Here is a 17,338-nt window from a genome sequence, read left to right as displayed (position 1 = left end):
AAAATCCAATTCTCTGTTGCGGCTCCAGCGGAACAGATGTCGGCTCCGCGCCGTTTCTGTGCAGCAACATCTGTCAGAGAGAAGGGGACTCTCTCTCCCTGTGTATAGGCAACACCTGCCTGCTCCGTGGCTGGTGGCTTCCCAGTCCTGGAAGAGGCACATTACACTGCAGGAGGGGAACTTGCAGGTGGGGGCTGAATCTGGTTGCTGCTGAAGGTTTTATCCAGACTCCTCCCATGCGGGGGCTGGTTGGTTTGCCCGTGGAGTGGAAATTCTGGACCGATTTCTACTAACACGTTGATGTTTTATACGTGCTGTCCTGCTTCTCTGTCTTAGCTTGGCCACCATGGGGTATGTGGGTTTGGCCTCCCATCCCCCCCTTGAAACCATGGGGGTCAGGGGAGTAGGGCTGCTTGGAGCTGGCTGCAGCTGCAACATCTGGATCAGAATTATTCCCTAGTTTGAGGGTGTCTGACCTGTTCTGGTTTAGGCTCGTCTCTAGTTTGGAGAGGCAGATGGCAGAGGGCCCCTCTCCTCTCCGTGCTGGCTGGGCACTGGTGGCTGACATGCTTAGCGGAAGCCCCCTCATGTGTTGCTGGCGTTTCATCCAGATCTTTAACTTTTGGCTTTAAGGTCGCCCAGGACACCGGCTGGCTCAGGATTTGTGGAGCCTTTCGCTACCTCTGAGCCCGTGAGCCAGAGCGGCGGCGACGGGAAAGTTTTGGTCACTATCTGAGGGCTGCTCGGTGGCCTGTGTGACACGAGCTTGGTGGGTCTCAGTCTGGTTTCTAGCGGGCGGGCGTCTCCAGCAGAAGCCGTGAGTGCAGTTGGCGTTTGCGCGCCGCTTTGCAGAGAGCCCAGTGACTGCCTGGCTCATGTGGACAAGCTTCCCCCCGAGGGTGGGGGGCACCAGGCACCAAGGCTTGTCGGTCTGGCTCCCCTGGTTTGGGGTGATCCCCCTCCACCACCGTCTCCGCTGTCAGCATTGCCCTGGAGTTGGCGCCTGCTATAAATCTCGGTGTAGTGCTCGGTGTCGGTGTCTCTGCAGAGAGACCTGCCCCGGTCTCTTGTTAAAGCCCAGAGCCTTGGCTGTTGCATGGAGAGGGTCAGCGGAACGTGCGGGGAATCTTTGCGAACCTGGAGGGGGTTGCCTGGCCTGCAGCCCTCTCTCCCCCCCACTCCCATTGCTGTATCTCCACCTGTGCCGATCCCAGCCCCTGCTTCGCCCTGCAGTGCGCTCCATCTGGCCAGGCTCTGGCACAGGGCACGAGACCGAGTCTAGCCAGGCTCACTGGGGTTGTAGCCTGGAGGTCCAGGGTCAACTGTTCCTTCCCTGTGGGGCAGGGACAGGCCCCAAACCATTGGCCCGTGAGTCTGGGACTAGCACGCTCAGGGGTGGGAGATGGCAAAGGTTCAGTGCCGCTAGGTCCGACCTCCCCACATGTGGCCAAAGCCGCCGCCAAGAACAGAAAATGCTTAGTCTGTATTCGCAAAACCTGACCCCGCGAGAGCCTTGTGCTCAGGGTAGAGAACAGCAAGGGTGCAGCAAAGTGTGTGTGTGTGCGCGTGCGCGTCCGTCCGTCCGTCCGTCCCCGGATCTGTCCAGCTGTAGTGGAGGCCCTGTGTAGCACCATGTTTGTAGTACCCCATACTATTTAGCTGCTAAGATAAGTTCTCACACCTTCTTGTCGAACTGTCTCAAATGGGCCATCTTGATTATCACTACAAAAGTTTTTTTTTCTCCTGCTGCTAATAGCTCATCTTAATTAATTAGCCTCTTAGAGTGGGCAACTCCCACCTTTTCACGTTCTCTGTATGCGTGTGTATCTATCTTCTCACTATATGTTCCATTCTATGCAGCCGATGAAGGGGGCTGTAGCCCGCAAAAGCTTCTGCTCAAATAAATTTGTTAGCCTGTAAGGTGCCCCAAGTGCTCCTGTTCTATCCAGTGGCTCCTACGCCCAGGGCAGGGCCTAGCCCCAGTCAGTGCCCCATTCTGCTCTGCTCTCTACTCAGCCCTGTGCTGGGGATGACATGGGTCCTGGCAATTGCAGGTCGCTCCTATCCGATGGGGCAGGTGGCTGTGTGTCCTAGTGGTCACAGCGAATGACGGGACAGGGTTCTAAGCGAGGGGGGAGTTTTGCTGGCACATGCTTAGCAAGTGGTCCGGCCCTCTCAGGGCACCAGGAGAGCTTTCTGCTCTGCACCGATCACGGAAGGAGCACGGATGTGGCAGGGCTGCAGGCAGGATAACCGCTCCGAGCACTAAGCGAGCCGGAGCCTGACGCCAGCCATGGAGCAGCGCTGGCCGCCCTGACGTCCAGCAGCCTGTCCTAGTTCAGCGCCTCGGCCCAGCGCTGCATCGGCCTGGCTGAGTTCCCGCTTTCCCACAGCGAGACCAAGAGCAGATCGGGCTGGGCCCCTTCACTCCATCCCTTCCCCGGGACGGCCTGGTAGGACTGAGGTGGAAGGGGCAGCTTTGTAATTTAGAGTCCTTGTTGCTGGCAGCCTCTGGAGACGACTGCCCCCTGTTGGCAGCGTAAATCCTTGGGTGGAACTCTTTGCCAGAGGATGTTGTGAAAGACCAACACTATAATAGGGGTCAAAAAAGAACTAGATAAGTTCATGGATAGGTCCATCAATGGCTGTTAGCCAGGATGGGCAGCGATGGGGTCCCTGGCCTCTGTTTGCCAGAAGCTGGGAGTGGGCGACAGGGGATGGATCACTTGATGATTCCCTGTTCTGTTCATTCCCGCTGGGGCACCTGGCATTGGCCCCTGTCAGAAGACAGGATACTGGGGTAGATGGACCCTTGGTCTGACCCAGTATGGCTGTTCTTATTGGGGAGGGGAGGTAGCTTCCATCTATGGCTCCCCCCACCACCCCCAGATCTCTCCCTTTGGGAATAGGCTGGCACCAGCTGGAGCAGCTTTCATAGGTGCTTTCGGATTGATGAGAACGTTCAAGCGGCGCAGAAGGAGAGTCCATGCCTTCGCCCGGGCTCCACCGTGCTGCAGCCTGCGTGAGCAGAGACCTGTGCCCGTGGCACCCCTCGCCTTCCCCTGTCTCCCGTCAGAAAGAGGGGAGAAGGCAGCTGCTCTGGCTATGAAATCTGTATCTCCCCTCCCCATGAGCCACCCCCTCGTCCCTCTCTCTGAGCGGCGCTGCTGGCCAAGCGTAGGTCCCGCCGTCTGCCTCGCTCCTGCCCCAGATCCACCCAAAAGGCAGCAAACAAGCTGAGCTCTCCCTGCGTTCGTGCCCAACCTGTGCGAGGGGCTGGAACCGTCCACCCCGCTGCTTCAGTGTGTTCATCTGGGTACAAAGTCATTAAGCAGGAAAACCCCCCTGGTCTCAGGAGCAGCCTCACGCTGCGCACCCCCTGGTGCGGCTGTTAATTAGGAGAGGCCTTCATTAGCACTCTCGTTCTGCTCCCAGCATGCATGCCAGCTTGGCTTTCCAGGGCTTGGGGGCCCCACCCCGGTGCCCCCTCCCCGGTGCCCCCTCCCCGGTGCCCCCTCCCCGGCGTGCTCCCACTCTCCCGTCCCCAGTGCCAGGTTCCAAACGCTCTTTACTTCCAGGCGCCGCTCAGCAGGAAGCAAGCTGGGTCCTGCCAAGTGTTAAATGAAATCATTAAAACCCCCAGTCTCCTCCCCCTCCCCTGCTTTTCTTCCTAATGCTGGTAATTAGCCTGTAAAACCACATGAGGGAGTGCTGGGTGGGGGAGCTGCTGTTAACTCTTTAAACGGGTTCCCCAGAGGATGCTGCAACTGGCGCCGTAGCCATGGGGTGCGGTCACATACCAATTACCCCACTGCCAAACTGGATTAGAGAGAGTGCAGCCAGGCAGGGAGTGGGCACCAGGCAGCTTTGGGAGCTGGGCTGCTGCTTTCTGCAGGGCCTCTGGCTCTGCCTCCGAGGGAGGAGATTGGCAGCTGTCAGTCAGACTCCAAAGTGCCATTGATAGCCGAGTCTCTGCTGAGGTCATTCTGAACAGGGCGGGGGGAATGGGGATTGGCCACCTCCCAAATAAACCACTCCCCTAAGGGGATTGTGGCAGGACGGGTGCCCCACAGGGACCCGCGGAGCCTGTCAATCCCCCTCCCCCAGTACAGATATGATTCATGGATGGGATGGGGATGCTGCATCATGGAGCCTTGAGGGGCTGGATGGGGGAGGGTCCTGTATGGCGCCCATTGCCGCTGGATCTGAGCACCCCTGGAGGATCCCGCTCCCACGGGAATCTGGCCTGGTGCAGAGGAGCCCATGCTGAAGTGTCTAGGGGCTGGTTCTACCATCCTCAGCTGTGAAAGGCCACTTTACTTTGGCTAACTGTGGCATTAAAACCATTCCTCTTCCCTCCCCATGTGCGCTGGGGGCTCCCCAGACATGCCATTCCTGGGGAAAGGGGGCTATCCCTGCCCCCCAGCCCTTGGCAGCCACACGACCTCTTGATCAGGCCAGTGAGAACGTCAGTGTTTAATTATCTGTCCCTTCCATTGTCCTGCCTTGGGGCCATCACATCAGAAAGCTTGGAGACAGGAGTAGGTGGCAAATACCGCTCATCCCCACACCTTCTTCCCCACCCCACAGGCCGGTGTGGGTTGTAAAGGGCAGGCCTCATCCCACGCCTTGGCCGTGGCACATCTCCTGTAGGCACTGGGACGCAGCTGTGGCCACCGCAGAGCCAGGAGAAGTTCCTGGCCCCTGCAGAGCCTGAGTCACAGAAGCAGGAGAATAAGACATGGGCAGTCCCACCCCTACCCTGTTTCTGGCCCATTGGCAGCAGCTGTTAAATCCTTGCTGGGAGTGCTTAGAAATAAACCCATTAGCGGCGCCGGGCTTTAAAAGGGCCGGTGACCACACAGAGGCCTTAATGAATTAAACACGCCGGTTTAGAAAGCGGGGGGAGGGGAGGGGAAGCACTCCAATGCTAATATTTTGTTCTCCATAATGAACCAGTGGCAGCTGTGCCTGATGGCATTAAATTGGCCCTGCCATCACCCCGCTTCAGTGGGGTTTGAGTTCTCCCAGGGCAGCCGCAGCAGCGGGTGGGAGCTCTCTAGCTACTTGTGAAGCAGGGAGACTCTCTGAGTCTTCGCTGGGGGCTGGAACCAGGGTGGGGAAGGTCACTTGGCACGGGGCACAGGTGAAAGATGCAACCCCTTTGGGGGGGGATTTTGAGGGAGATCACATGAGGCAGGTGGATGGATACCATGGTGACAGACGCTGTGAGGGTTGGGGATGGGTGTGTGACAGGTGGCTGGATACCATGATGACGGGCACCGTGGGTATTGGGGATGTGGGGGTACATGAGGCAGGTGGATGGATACCATGATGACGGGCACCGTGGGTATTGGGGATGGGTGTGTGAGGGAGGTGGCTGGATACCATGGTGATGGGCATCGTGGGTATTGGGGATGTGGGGGTAAGTGAGGCAGGTGGATGGATACCACGGTGAGGGGGACTGGGGATGAGGAGGGGAGGGTGCGTGAAGCAGGTGGCTGGATACCATGGTGATGGGCACTGTGGGTATTGGGGATGTGGGGGTACGTGAGGCAGGTGGATGGATACCACGGTGACGGGTGCTGTGGGGGTTGAGGATAGGTGTGTGTGACAGGTGGCTGGATGCCACGGGGACGGGCACTGTGGGTATTGGGGATGTGGGGGTACGTGAGGCAGGTGGATGGATACCATGGTGACAGGTGCTGTGAGGGTTGGGGATGGGTGTGTGACAGGTGGCTGGATGCCATGGTGAGGGGCACCGTGGGTATTGGGGATGTGGGGGTGCGTGAGGTAGGTGGCTGGATACCACGGGGACAGGTATCATGTAAGATTAGCCTGGAACGATGCAGCGGAGGGGAACATCCGCGTGGCAGTTTAAGAACGGCGGTGGGTGTGTGTGTATCCTGCTCCCCCTGGGGTTGCCTTTTTGGGACCTTTCATCCTGGCCCCTTCTCATTGGGTTCTGCCCACTGAAATTGGGGGTGTTCCCTGGGCTGAAATACCCTTCAGCTCTTCCCTTCGGGGAGGGCTGGAGCGGAGCAGCCCACACCTCTCCCCACCCCTCTGAGTGTACAATGGTCCCATTTGGGTGGCTGGCCCTCTCCTGACATGCGAACGGTTGGGGCCCTTTCATTGCTGGAGGGGCGAGGTCCGGGGGGAAGAGACCAAGGCCAGAGTGAGCAGCTGCTGCATTGTCTCTCAGCGGGTCCCAAGTGTGACCTTTCAATTCCTCGCTTCTAAATAGCCCTCAGCCTAACGCTGTGCTGCTGTCCCCACCCCAGCTCATTCCCTGCCGGCCGCTAGATACCAGTGGGGCTAACTGACCTACCGCTGCCAGGATGCCCTGCAGCCTCCTCCCAAGAGTCTGATGCTGGCTGGGAGTAGAGCAGGAGCAGTCTACGGGGGCGATCTCACGCTGTGACCTCACAAAGTGTGTCAGGAGGATGGGGGTTCTCGCCTCTGCTCCCAAAGTCTGGGGCAGGAGGGGTTTAGAGTCCCCATAATCCTAGCGAGCCTCCTCTCCTAGGGGGATGCACTGGTCCGTTGCAAAATCTCCTCGCCGTGGCCATCTCGGATCCTTCCTGCAGCTGCTCTGGGCGGGGGTTGGGAGTGTGTGTATGGAGGATAGCAAAGTTTTCAGCGTTCTCCCTCGCCCAGGCAGCAGGAAGCCAATGCTTGATGGGGGACGGGGAGGGGCGCTCAGCTCCCCTCCCCGTCCCTTAGCTGCAAATGGCGGTTCCGAGATTGGAAAGCTCTGTGCAGCATCTGGGCTGCCTGGCAGGAACTCCCTGACTGTTTTTCTGCAGCAGGACCCCAAGCTAACGGCTCGGAATATGACAGAGCAATATTCCTTGTTTATGAGCCTTTTTGTCTTTCATTTCTGCTCATCTTTCCTGCTCAGTCCCCCCTACGCTCGGGTGTTGGAGCGGGAGGAGCATAATGGAAAACTCCAAGTGCAGGTTCTAGGGAAGACCGGCAGAGGGGGCTGGGCAGGGAGAGCGCGTTTCCTCGAGAGCGCATCCTTGACACGAAAGGATCCCGTAATTTATGAATGACTGTATCTGTGTCTGCGCAGAAATGCAGCCACCTCTGGGTGGAGGGCAGCAGCAAAGGGGATGGGTGACCAGCACTGGAATGGGTTACCTAGGGAGGTGGTGGAATCTCCTTCTTTAGAGGTTTTTAAGGTCAGGCTTGACAAAGCCCTGGCTGGGATGATTTAGTTGGGGTTGGTCCTGCTTTGAGCAGGGGTTGGACTAGATACCTCCTGAGGTCCCTTCCAACCCTGAGATTCTATGATTCACACAGCGACTGGGAACTGAGGATGAGACTTTGGCTTGTACACAGAGGGAAACTCTGACACATACACAATGGGATGTGTAACCGCTCTAGAGCCTGCTGGGGCTTGGTTTGTAAGGTCTCCTCGGCAAGACCGGTGTGGGGTCTACTGCATTAATTCACCCTCCCCCCCAAGGAGGAAGCGCTGAGCTCAGGTGCTGGGATTGGAACCTGCGCTTCCAGGGAGCTAAAGTGGCTCTGGCGTGGTTCTGCCCCCAAAAGTGGCCCCCGAAAGGCTTGCGGGGACAGAGCCCTTGGAAATCTTGGAAGAAAGGAAGGAATGTGGTGTGCCTGATGTGCCTATGGAAACATGCAAAGAAGGCTATGCAAAGGGCTTGCTTGCTGCTTAAACTGTTTGTATTTGCAGCCAAACCTTTGGATTTAGCGTGGCGGATTGGCCTCTGCAATCGGAGGTGTGCTGACAGCGTGGGAGACAGCCTCCTCGTGCGGCAGGTGGCGGTGCTTGCATCCCAGAACAATACACTGCACTCCTGTGCCCCTTCCCCCTGGGCTCTCACAGGCCTTTCAGTATTAATGCTCCCAGCCATGCAATCCCCCCTGGGCAGAGTGGAAGGCCCGTTCTCTCCCCACTTTGCAGAGGTTGGACTTGCCTGAAGTTACAGCGGGAGCCTGGAGCAGGGCTGGGGGAGGACCCAGGAGCCCGGTGTGTTTAACTACCAGCTTTGGGAAGTGCTTGGGTTAAAATCTGGGTCCCCAAGATCTCCCAGGGTGGGGTGCCTAGAGTCAAGGGTCACGGACCTGAGCTGGGCAGAGAATTAAAGCACTAGAAAGGCCTTAATGCTTCTGAAGCACACTTGGTGGGGGGCCGGGGGGCTAGGGGGACCAGACAGCACATGTGAAAAATTGGGACGGGGTGGGGGGTAATAGGTGCCTATATAAGAAAAAGCCCCCAAAATTGGGACTGTCCCTATAAAATTGGGACATCTGGTCCCCCTGGGGGGGCAGAGGGAACAGGAGAGGCAGGGCACTGGACTCTACCCCGTCCCGCAGGCCAGAGCGTGCGTGGCAAGGCAGAGCAGGTGGCAAAGGCTCCCCTTACGCTGTCTGGAGTGAGTTGAGGGGGTGGGTCTCAGCCCAGTTGTCGGGACACAGGTGCCCCCGTAACCCCTGCCTCCTTTGGGAGCAGGCTCTTGGCTGCTGCTCTCCACGCAGGAAGGGGACTGGTTCCCAGCCGGCTCGCTTCCCATCTCGCTCACTGTCCTCGGCGCACTTTCGTTCCAAGGGGCGTCCTGCGGGGAGCTCTGCTGGGTCCCTGGAGCCTTCCCATGGCCCTGACAGGTACCTGCCGCTGGGATTGGTGCCCAGCATGCGCCGAGGCAGCAGGATCGATCCCTGCCTTAGGGGGCCGGGCAGAGGGACGCAGCTAATCCCCTTGGCCTTTTGCTGGGGGTTTGCCCTTACTGTTGGGAGCCGGGCTGGAGGGGCCGTGCAGTGTGCAGCTCAGCTCTTCCGCGTCGCAGCATCGGGGGGCTAGGGCTGAGGGCTGGCCCTGAGCACACGGGAGGAGCAGCCTCCAGGGGAGAAGCGGGGAGACCTCGGTCTCCTGTCCCCAGCACAGCTGAATCCTGGAAGCCGCTGAGCCGACTAGGGTTGGCCTGTGGGTTTAAGGCGGTTGCTGAGCTGCTCACAGCTGTAGCTTAACTTTCTCTGCCTGACTCCTCCCTGACCTCCAGGCCGGGGTGTGTGCCACCTGCAGGGAGCTGCTTAGTCTCCTCTGGCTGGGCACTGAAGAGGAAGGGGGTTGGAATCTGCTCGTTCTTGTGCATGACAGGTGTGGCCCTCACCCCGGAGAAACCGCCCAGGTGACCAGGGGGTCAGCCCCGGAGAGGCAGGCTGGAGTTGGAGGACGACGCACCGCCTCCCTTTCAGGCTGGTGGGAGGCGTCTCCGCAGAGGAAGCGTGGGGCTCAGGCGCCCCCTCGTTCCCGGTCTCTGCCAAGGCTGCTCCACTAAAAATAGCCCGGCCTTCGGGACGGCCTCCCGAGTGGAGATCTGGCGGGGGGTCGTGGACGGCTCAGCTGGGGCAGCGTCGCTCCCTCATGGAGCGGGCCCTGGCACAGGCTGGCAGCTGCAGAGGAGAAGCTGTCTGGTTCCCCTGGCTGCGACAGCTGCCTGATGGAAAGCAAATCAAGCTGGAGATGCCGGAACGTATTTCAGAAGCTGCCTTTGCAGAGGCCTCCCCCCCTCCCGCGCTTTGTATCTGCAATAAGCACCCCCCCGTGCACACCTCCCCCAGCGCAACCAGCGTGGGATCCAGGATAAGCAGATGGCAATTGCCAGCGTGGCAGGGGGTATCTCCGTATCTCTCCCTTCCTCCCTGCGTGGAGCCTGAAGCGCGGAACATCTCCCGCGTCGGCAGAGCGTCAGCTGAGCCGTGGCATGAGGACAGCGCGCTGCCACCTGACCCCAGGTGCCTGTGTTCACGGCTGCCTCCTGCCTCCCCAGCGGCGTTACAAAGGGTCAGAGCCCCGGGGCGCCTTCCGTGTGTGGGGTGACTCCTCCGCACCCCCAAGGATCTGTTTCAGCCTGACAAGAAGCTTTGCGGGCTGGAATTAGCTCTGCGGCAGGTCCCGGCGCTCCGGATACTTGGTATCGATGGTGGCAGAGAGTGCGCGTAATACCAGCGCCGTGTCGCTGCTGCCCTCCGCCAGGGGCTGGCGCTCGACTTGACGGGCGCCGTGTTGCCAAGGGAGGGTGAAGTCAATGGGAGCCGGTTCATTGACTTCAACGGGCATCGGCTCGGCCCCACTGCATCTGGCCTGCGTTGTTTTTAGGGGACATGCCTCTTTCGTGGGCCTCGGCCAAAGCTGGGGCCGTCTTGCTCCGGGGCCTGGGGGACTCTCTTCTTTCCCTTCTGCTCCCGTCCCTGGCACTTCACCGATGGCGTCGGGCTCTTGGTCCCGACTCCCCTCTGGCCCAAAGCCCGGCTCGTCCCCGGGTTGCTTTCCGGTGTCTAATGTGTCAGGACGGTGCTTGGTGCTGGCGCTCAGGCCGTGACAGCTCTGTCAGCGTCCTGCCAAGGGGCGGGGCCGACATGGAGGTGCATGACCATCCCCGGAGGCACAGCTGCTTGCTGGCTCAGGACGCCCGCTAGCCAGTCTGCGGAAGTGTCACTCTCCGTCTCCTCTGCTGCCCCCCACCCTCTCAGTCCACCCTGCCTGCCAGGACCCCGGGTGCTTGCTCTGGCTCTCATCTCCAACCCCCCCAACTTAGCGGGCCTGATCCCGAGCGCACTGGCCACCGTGGGGGAGCCTCATTTGCTTTTTGCAGGGCTTGGGATCGGGCTCTGAATTCCTCAGCGCTGTGAGCTGAGGCCAGGGCGTGGAGCGTTGGCCTCACCCCGCTCTTTGCCAGAAATCTCCTTCACACCGCGTGAACCCTCGCAGGGCCAGCCGGTCTGTTCTGCTAGTGCTCTTGTGTCTTGAAAGCTTCCCTCCTCAGGGGTCTCAGGCCAGGAAGGGGGAGCGGGGCCCCTCCCCTCCCCACACAGCGGGGGAGGCTTCCCGTTCCCCACACCCCTCCAGCGGGATTGGAGGGGGCGAAGGGGGCAGGAGCACGCTGCTCAGGGGGAGGCATAATGAGTTTTGACAGTGCAGTCTCCGCCCCTCTCCACATCTTTAGTGCTCGAATGGAAAGCTGGGCGGGGGGGGGGGGGGTCTGCTTTTCATGCTCTCGGGAGGAGAGACAGAAGTGAGCGGAATATCCCAGCAGCTCCTGGTCGATCCCGGCTCAGCCCCACGTTTCCCAGGAGCGCGGAGCTGCGCACAGGTGGCTGTGGGGAGGAAAGCAGCCGAGCTGAGGTGCAAAGGGCCCCTCCCTGTTTCCCTTTGTGCTCTCGCCTGCGAAGAACTCCCCCGAGGAGCCAGGGCAGAGAATTCCCCCAAGCCTCCTCGCCTTTGTTTGAGTTGGCCTCTCTCCGCGCTGGCTGGCTGCTGGTCCTGGAGCCGGCTTTCCTTCCCCGCCTCCCTGCACCGGTCTCCTGTTCGGTGGCGGTTTGACGGTGTTGCGAAGGGGCGCTGGGCATTCGCCGGAGCTTTCCCAGGGACGCCCTGCGAGCTCGCCCTGAGGCATCGCCATGGGGGTGCGTGGAGTCAGTGCAAAGCCCGGGACGGAGAGGGGCACCGAACAATAACACGCTCCCTGCCTTCTCCCCCTCCGCCCCACCCATCAACCCCAGCGGGGCGCTGGCCGCGGATAAAGCAAGTTGGGTGCGTGGCGCACGAGGGAGGTAACAACACTGTTGCTTTTTGTTTGGGGCCGTGCGAGCGAGAGCCCCGGGCTCTGGAATTAGGTCTCTAAGCTCCGCTCCTTCCCATCCGAGCTGCCGCCGCCGCCGGTGGCTCAGTCACGGTTCGGGTGTGCGTCCCTTGATGCCTGGCTCAGCGAGGAATCGGGATCTCTCCTGGCAGGACGGGCATGTCCGAGCGGCGTGAGGAGGGCAGCTGGCCCGTCCCGGCTGGCGTGGTGGTGTCAGGTGGCTGTGCGCTCTGCAGGCAGGCTCTGAGAGCAGGTGGCGCAGGCAGGAGGGGAAGCGAAGCCTGGGACCCAGCTCGGCGGAGGGGTGCGAAGGAGCTGGCCGCTGCAGGGGCGGAGGAGGAGGAGAGCCTCTCGCCAGCAGCTGTCTAGGATGCCGGAGCTGAGCGGGGATGGACTTTGGCATCGCTTTGAAGAGGGGAGTGTGGCAAGAGAGCTGCCCCGGGCTGGAACGTGGGCAAACTGCTAGTTTAAGCCCCCTGTGTTTGGCCAGCAGGTCTCAGCTTGCGGGGGCAGAGACTGGCACGCGTGGGTCCGTCTAGGGTTTACAGTCAGAGACACGGACCAAAGGAGCTCAGCAGCGAGACCCATCCAGCACCTGAACTTGGGCACTAACGGGGCAGCCGCACCCATCTGGAGCAGCCGCACCTCTGCCGAAATAGGCACCTTTCTTCTGTACAGAGGTGTCCTGCTTGTGTGTCCGTGACAAGTTCTCCCCCTTCTGGGGGCAGGTCCCTGTCTCTAGAACCAGCGCTCCCGCAGCTGGGCGGGTGACCTAGTGAGACGTCCGGAATTTCTTCCCGCAGCGTTAGCCCCTGGCGGGTTGGAGCGCAGAAGCTGGGAGGTCTTTGATCCTCTCTGTCCCTGGGAGTTGTTTGCTTTGTTTGTTAATGTTGATCCTCGGGTCCCCACCTGCAACGTCTGGCTCCAAGGGGATTTGTGAAGCTGAGACAGGGCGAGGCTTTCCGGAGTTTTACCGGACTGGCCCCTCGGGCTCCAGATCAGGCCCTGGGTCCTAACACCTGCGGCGCTGCGCAGGCCGTCGGGATGGAGTGTGTGGCTGTAAACTCTTCCTCCTGCAAGTGAGCCGAGCCCGCCCCGTCCGTACGTGCCAGCCAGAGGATGGGAATCCCTGGGAAAACGTAGCTCCCTGCAGCTCCGGAAGAGGAAGGGGGGTCTCCTGCACCCCTGCTGGGTCCCCTCTGCCTCGGATGTGCCAGCGGGAGGCTGGGCCCGTGCCAGCAGCGGCATGACGGCCTGCCAGTACCCCATGGCGCCCGGCACCTTGGAGCGGGACCGGATGTACCAGCACAAGGTCTCCCTGGTGGTGCGCTATTTCATGATCCCCTGCAACATCTGCCTCATCCTCCTGGCCACCTCCACCCTGGGGTTTGCTGTGCTGCTTTTCCTCAATAACTGTAGGTGTCCCTGGGCATCGAGGTTCCATGGTGGGATGGGGAGTAGGAGGGGAGATGCGGGGCGGAGGGGGCTGCATTTCCTCCTGCCTGGGTCCCTTCGGTCCAGGCACAGGAGAAACTGTCTGGACAGCTGTTAGAAGGGAGGAGAGAGGCAGCTACAGCGATCTGCGGTTCTGCCAGGGCTGGGTGTGAAGGGAGGTGTGGTCTGAGCACAGGGCTGGGAGCCAGGAGCTTCTGTGAGCTCCAGACCCCATGACTGCCTCTGCCACTGGCTGGCCTTGGGCAAGACACTTAATCCCCTGCTCTCCATCACCCTCTCTCTGCTGTTCCGTGCATGTCGTCGGGGTGGGCTGTGCCTGATGGGCAGTGACTCCAGGATCCCTGTTCTCTTCCCTGTCCCTCCTCGAGAAGTCAGCAAGAGTCAGTGTGAGCGCAAGGAGGCGCAGGCCTCGCCTGGGAGCTGGTCCTGCTGGCTCTGGGCAGTGAGTGGCTGAGGTGGTGACTGACACGAGAGCCTGGGCTAGCGGCACATACAGGCCACTCCGTCATTCTGCCAAGTCCACTCAGAGCGTCTCTCGGCACAGGTGTCTAACACCCCCTGCCAGTATCTCCTTGGTACCAGGTTTGGTTACACAGTGCGGGGAGGAGAAATCCATCAGGCTGCAGCTTTCCTCTGAAGCCTTCAGAGCAAATGTTCCTCTGCCGTACCCTTGGCCAGGGTCTCAAACGCTTGCTGCGAGAGCATGTGGGAGATGGGGAGGCCGGGAAATCATCTGGAAATGCTGCCTCCTCCCACCGGAGTGCGGTTAGGGCACTGTGACAGCAGCTAAAAAGCAGCGTTGTACGGAGCAGGGTCCAGACAGTGTTTCTAGTGCTACCGCTGGCCCAGAAGGACGGTCTGGTGGCTACGGCACTGGATTGGCCCTCGGGAGACCCGGGGTCAATTTTTACCTCAGCCTTAGTCTCGCTTTCTGACCTTGGGCAAGTTACTTGTGAAAGGTGTGGGTAACTAGATTGCTCCACCATAATTCGGGAGCTGGAGGTGAAGATGTTTTCTATGGGGAAATACGATAGGCAGGGACGAAGGGAGCAGGCCCCTGAGCTAGCAAAACGCACGTTGGAGAAGCCCCCTCCGTCCATCAGGTTCCGATTTATTGCAAGGGAAGGGCTTGTAACTTACTAGGCTTCTCTCCCCATGGCTCGGTTCATAATCGTGTAGGATCCTTCAGTCCCTAGATCCTTTCAGTCGCGTGGTCTGCATCTTGCATCTCCCTACGGTCCAGGCTATCCATTTGTCAGTACTGTTTCCCCTATCACCACCACCACCCTGCCACGCCTCCTCCTTGCATGCGCGGCTGTTGCTCTCAGAATCGTGTTGCTGATCAACTTGAATGCCTTGATGAATTGGCGTCTTGGGAGGCTCTTGGGCGATAGGTAATAAATAGTTTGATTTGCATCCCAGCTGAGCAGGGCGGCCTTGATGAAATGACATGTAATTGCCCAAGGCAGCAAGGAATAATCTCCCCGAACTGTGGGAAGACTTTGCCCCAGCCAGGTTTGACATGCAGCCCCAGTCCGCAGTGCCTGCTCCTGGTTTGTAGGTGTCGCCGGGCATAGAGGGCCGGCTCTGTAGGAAACTCTCTGAATCATCAGGTCTGAAGCCAAATGAGCCTCGTGAAAATGTTTGGGGATCCGCAGTTCAACAGCAAAGCCAGAACTCCTGGATTCTCCTCCTGATTACAACTGGCTTGTTCTGTCACCTGGGGGCAGTCACTTAACCTCTCTGGGCCTACCTCCCAAGGGGCAGATGTGAGGCTTCAGCTTTGAGGTCCTTGGGTGAAGGACCCTAGAGAAGTTTTGAATACCATCCTCTAACCATGGACAGTCCTTTGCGGAGAGGGGGGAGGGTTGTGCCAGTGCTGGAGGAGTCACTGATCTCCCCTGTGTTTGTTTCTTTGCAGACAAGCCCGGTAACTATTTTCCCCCGCCGCCGCCAACGCCGCAGGATGGTAAGTACAGGATCGCTTCCTGACGTATGATTTTTCTGCACTTCGGATACACTTGAAAGCAAATCACTTGAGCCTCTTCTGCTTCCTCCAGCTGCCTCGTGGAGAAGCGCCTCCCTGACCCAGTGATCTATTTCTCAGCCTGACTCACTTCTCTTTCTCCCCTGAGCTAAATCGCTGGTTCACACATGCACGCTCCCTCCCTTCCCTCTTGCAGCCTGAGCCGGCTGGGTCCCCCTGCCCCCCACCATTTCTCTGCCTGCCTAAGAGGGAGCAGAGTCTGCTCTCGTTTCTGGAAATATGCAACACCGTGTGGCTCCTTTTCTCTGACACCCGTTCCTGAGAAGAGGCGGCACAAACCCATCTAGAACGGCCGCGGGCAGATCTTTTAAACCTGCTCTGCTTGCAAAACCCAGCTAGGCCATTTAGTCTGATGGGCTGGAGGGGACCAGAGGTGGGATCTTACTCAGTTTATAGGGGAAGAAGTACTGGTGACTAATTCCATGGCCATAATGCAGTTGTCCCCAAGGTGCGCTGGGCGTTGGTCCCGTGTGGGAAAGTCACACACAGAGCTGAGTGGCTGGTTTGCAGACAAGTAAGAGGCGGTGGGGGAGGAGGTGCCCTGGGCACAGGGTGCAGAGACTTCCAGGCAGGATGGCCAGAGAAAGCCCCTTTTCAGGGTGGTGATCTGTTAGTGTGCAGGAGCAATTCTCCGCCTCGTGATCTCTTTTGTCTCGTCAGTGCAAGTTCTGAGGCTTCGGAAAGGAACAACCCAAGACCTTGCCCAAGAAGCAGAATAATCCAAGCTATTGGTTTAACATCTTTACAGAAATCCTTTTTTCTCAAGTCTTTGCTGGCAAAAGGCCCAGAGACTGAAGGCCTCTGCTTAACCACAGCATGGGCGGCAGCTGTACAAGCTTCCCTCCTGCTCCCCTGGCTACCCCGCCAATGTGCCACAAACCTTGGCCCATTGCCCCTCCCATCCCCTGTGCAGGGGCGGCTCTAGGCATTTTGCCGCCCCAAGCACGGCAGGCAGGCTGCCTTCGGCGGCTTGCCTACGGAGGGTCCGCTGGTCCCGCGGCTTTGGGGGACCTCCCGCAGGCGTGCCGCGGGACCACCGGACCCTCCGCAGGCATGCCGCCGAAGGCAGCCTGCCTGCCGCCCTCGCGGCGACCGGCAGAGCGCCCCCAGTGGCTTGCCGCTCCAAGCATGCGCTTGGCGTGCTGGGGCCTGGAGCCGCCCCTGCCCCCGTGTAGGCATGGGTAACAGGCAGGCAGTGCTTCCCTGAAACTGGGAAAGGGTTAAGTGGGTTCTGCAGACTCACTGAGGCAGACGGCTCATTGCCTCTTCTGGATATAAGAGGTGGGAGGTGCTTTTGGAGAGAGAGGGGACATAGGGTGTGGGCTGAACAGTCCAGAAAGGAGGAACCTTTGAAGCAGCCAAGCCTAGGGTGAAGGTTTGAGCTGTTCTTTAATTTTGTTGGTAAAGCCACATCCCTAGGACATACAGACCAGTTTGGGAAAGGCTCCAGGTCTTGGAGACACTGGGGAAGTTGTCACACCATGGCCCATCCCGTCTTTGAGCGCTCTGCTGGTACTGCTGTACTAACACGGCACAAAAGCTGTCAGGCTCTGACTGCAGCTGGCACAGCCCTTTGAGTATCCTCTTGGCATGAGAGGCAAAATGGAAACTGGTTTGCAGCTGGGCATCGGGTGCCTTTTACTGCCATGGTCATAAATGTCTTTCGTGACAGCGAGCCAGCTGGATGCTTAGAAATGTCGGCCCTAACTCTCTCCCCTTCCCTGGGGTTATTTGCATCCCTGATGGAGCCAGACGACTTTCTGCTCCTGGATTCCCCACTCTCCTTTTATCTTAACCCTCCTTGGCTCAGTGGAGTTCCCCTTCCCCAGAGCCCAATGCTATTTCCCTGGTAGAAAAAAGGCCTCATTTTCTCCCTACACTCTGTGCAATCACCTTATCCATGTTTCACTGGTTGAATGCACAGATAACCCCATCTAAAAATGCAGCCGATTATAGCATGTTAGTTTCTCTCTCTCGCTCACTTTCTCAGGGTGGGGAAGAAGATGGGAGAGAAACAGATGCCAGATAAAATGTCATTAATCTATAATTGGACCCAAGAAGACGTGCAATTCAAAAATAAAAAGGAACGTAGGTGTATCTCCCATCTCGGGGCTCTGAAATATTAATAACCCAGCCCATCCAGCTGACAAGTTCCACCGAGTCCCCCGTCAGGAGGTGGAAATGCGCACGGTTCACGCCTAAAGAGGGCCCTCTCTGCGAG

At 59.2% G+C, this 17,338-nt stretch overlaps 1 protein-coding gene across 4 annotated transcripts in view; it reads left to right on the top strand.

The window, feature by feature from the left end:
* Window positions 1–17,338, top strand: part of AGRN (agrin) — a 218,377-nt gene that overhangs the window by 97,838 nt on the left and 103,201 nt on the right. For 3 of the 4 annotated variants that reach the window (XM_044996508.1, XM_044996505.1, XM_044996509.1), the window contains exon 3: window positions 14,992–15,039. The exons of the other annotated variant lie outside the window; for it this stretch is intronic. In XM_044996508.1, coding sequence (XP_044852443.1) covers window positions 14,992–15,039 — 48 coding nt within the window. The remainder of the gene's footprint in view (window positions 1–14,991; window positions 15,040–17,338) is intronic. 4 annotated transcript variants of the gene reach the window in all.

This window comes from Mauremys mutica, chromosome 21, assembly GCF_020497125.1.
Source record: "Mauremys mutica isolate MM-2020 ecotype Southern chromosome 21, ASM2049712v1, whole genome shotgun sequence".
In the NCBI taxonomy this organism is placed as follows: Eukaryota; Metazoa; Chordata; order Testudines; family Geoemydidae; genus Mauremys; species Mauremys mutica.
Note: the sequence above shows the minus strand (reverse complement) of the source record. Positions and strands in the feature narration are given on the sequence as shown.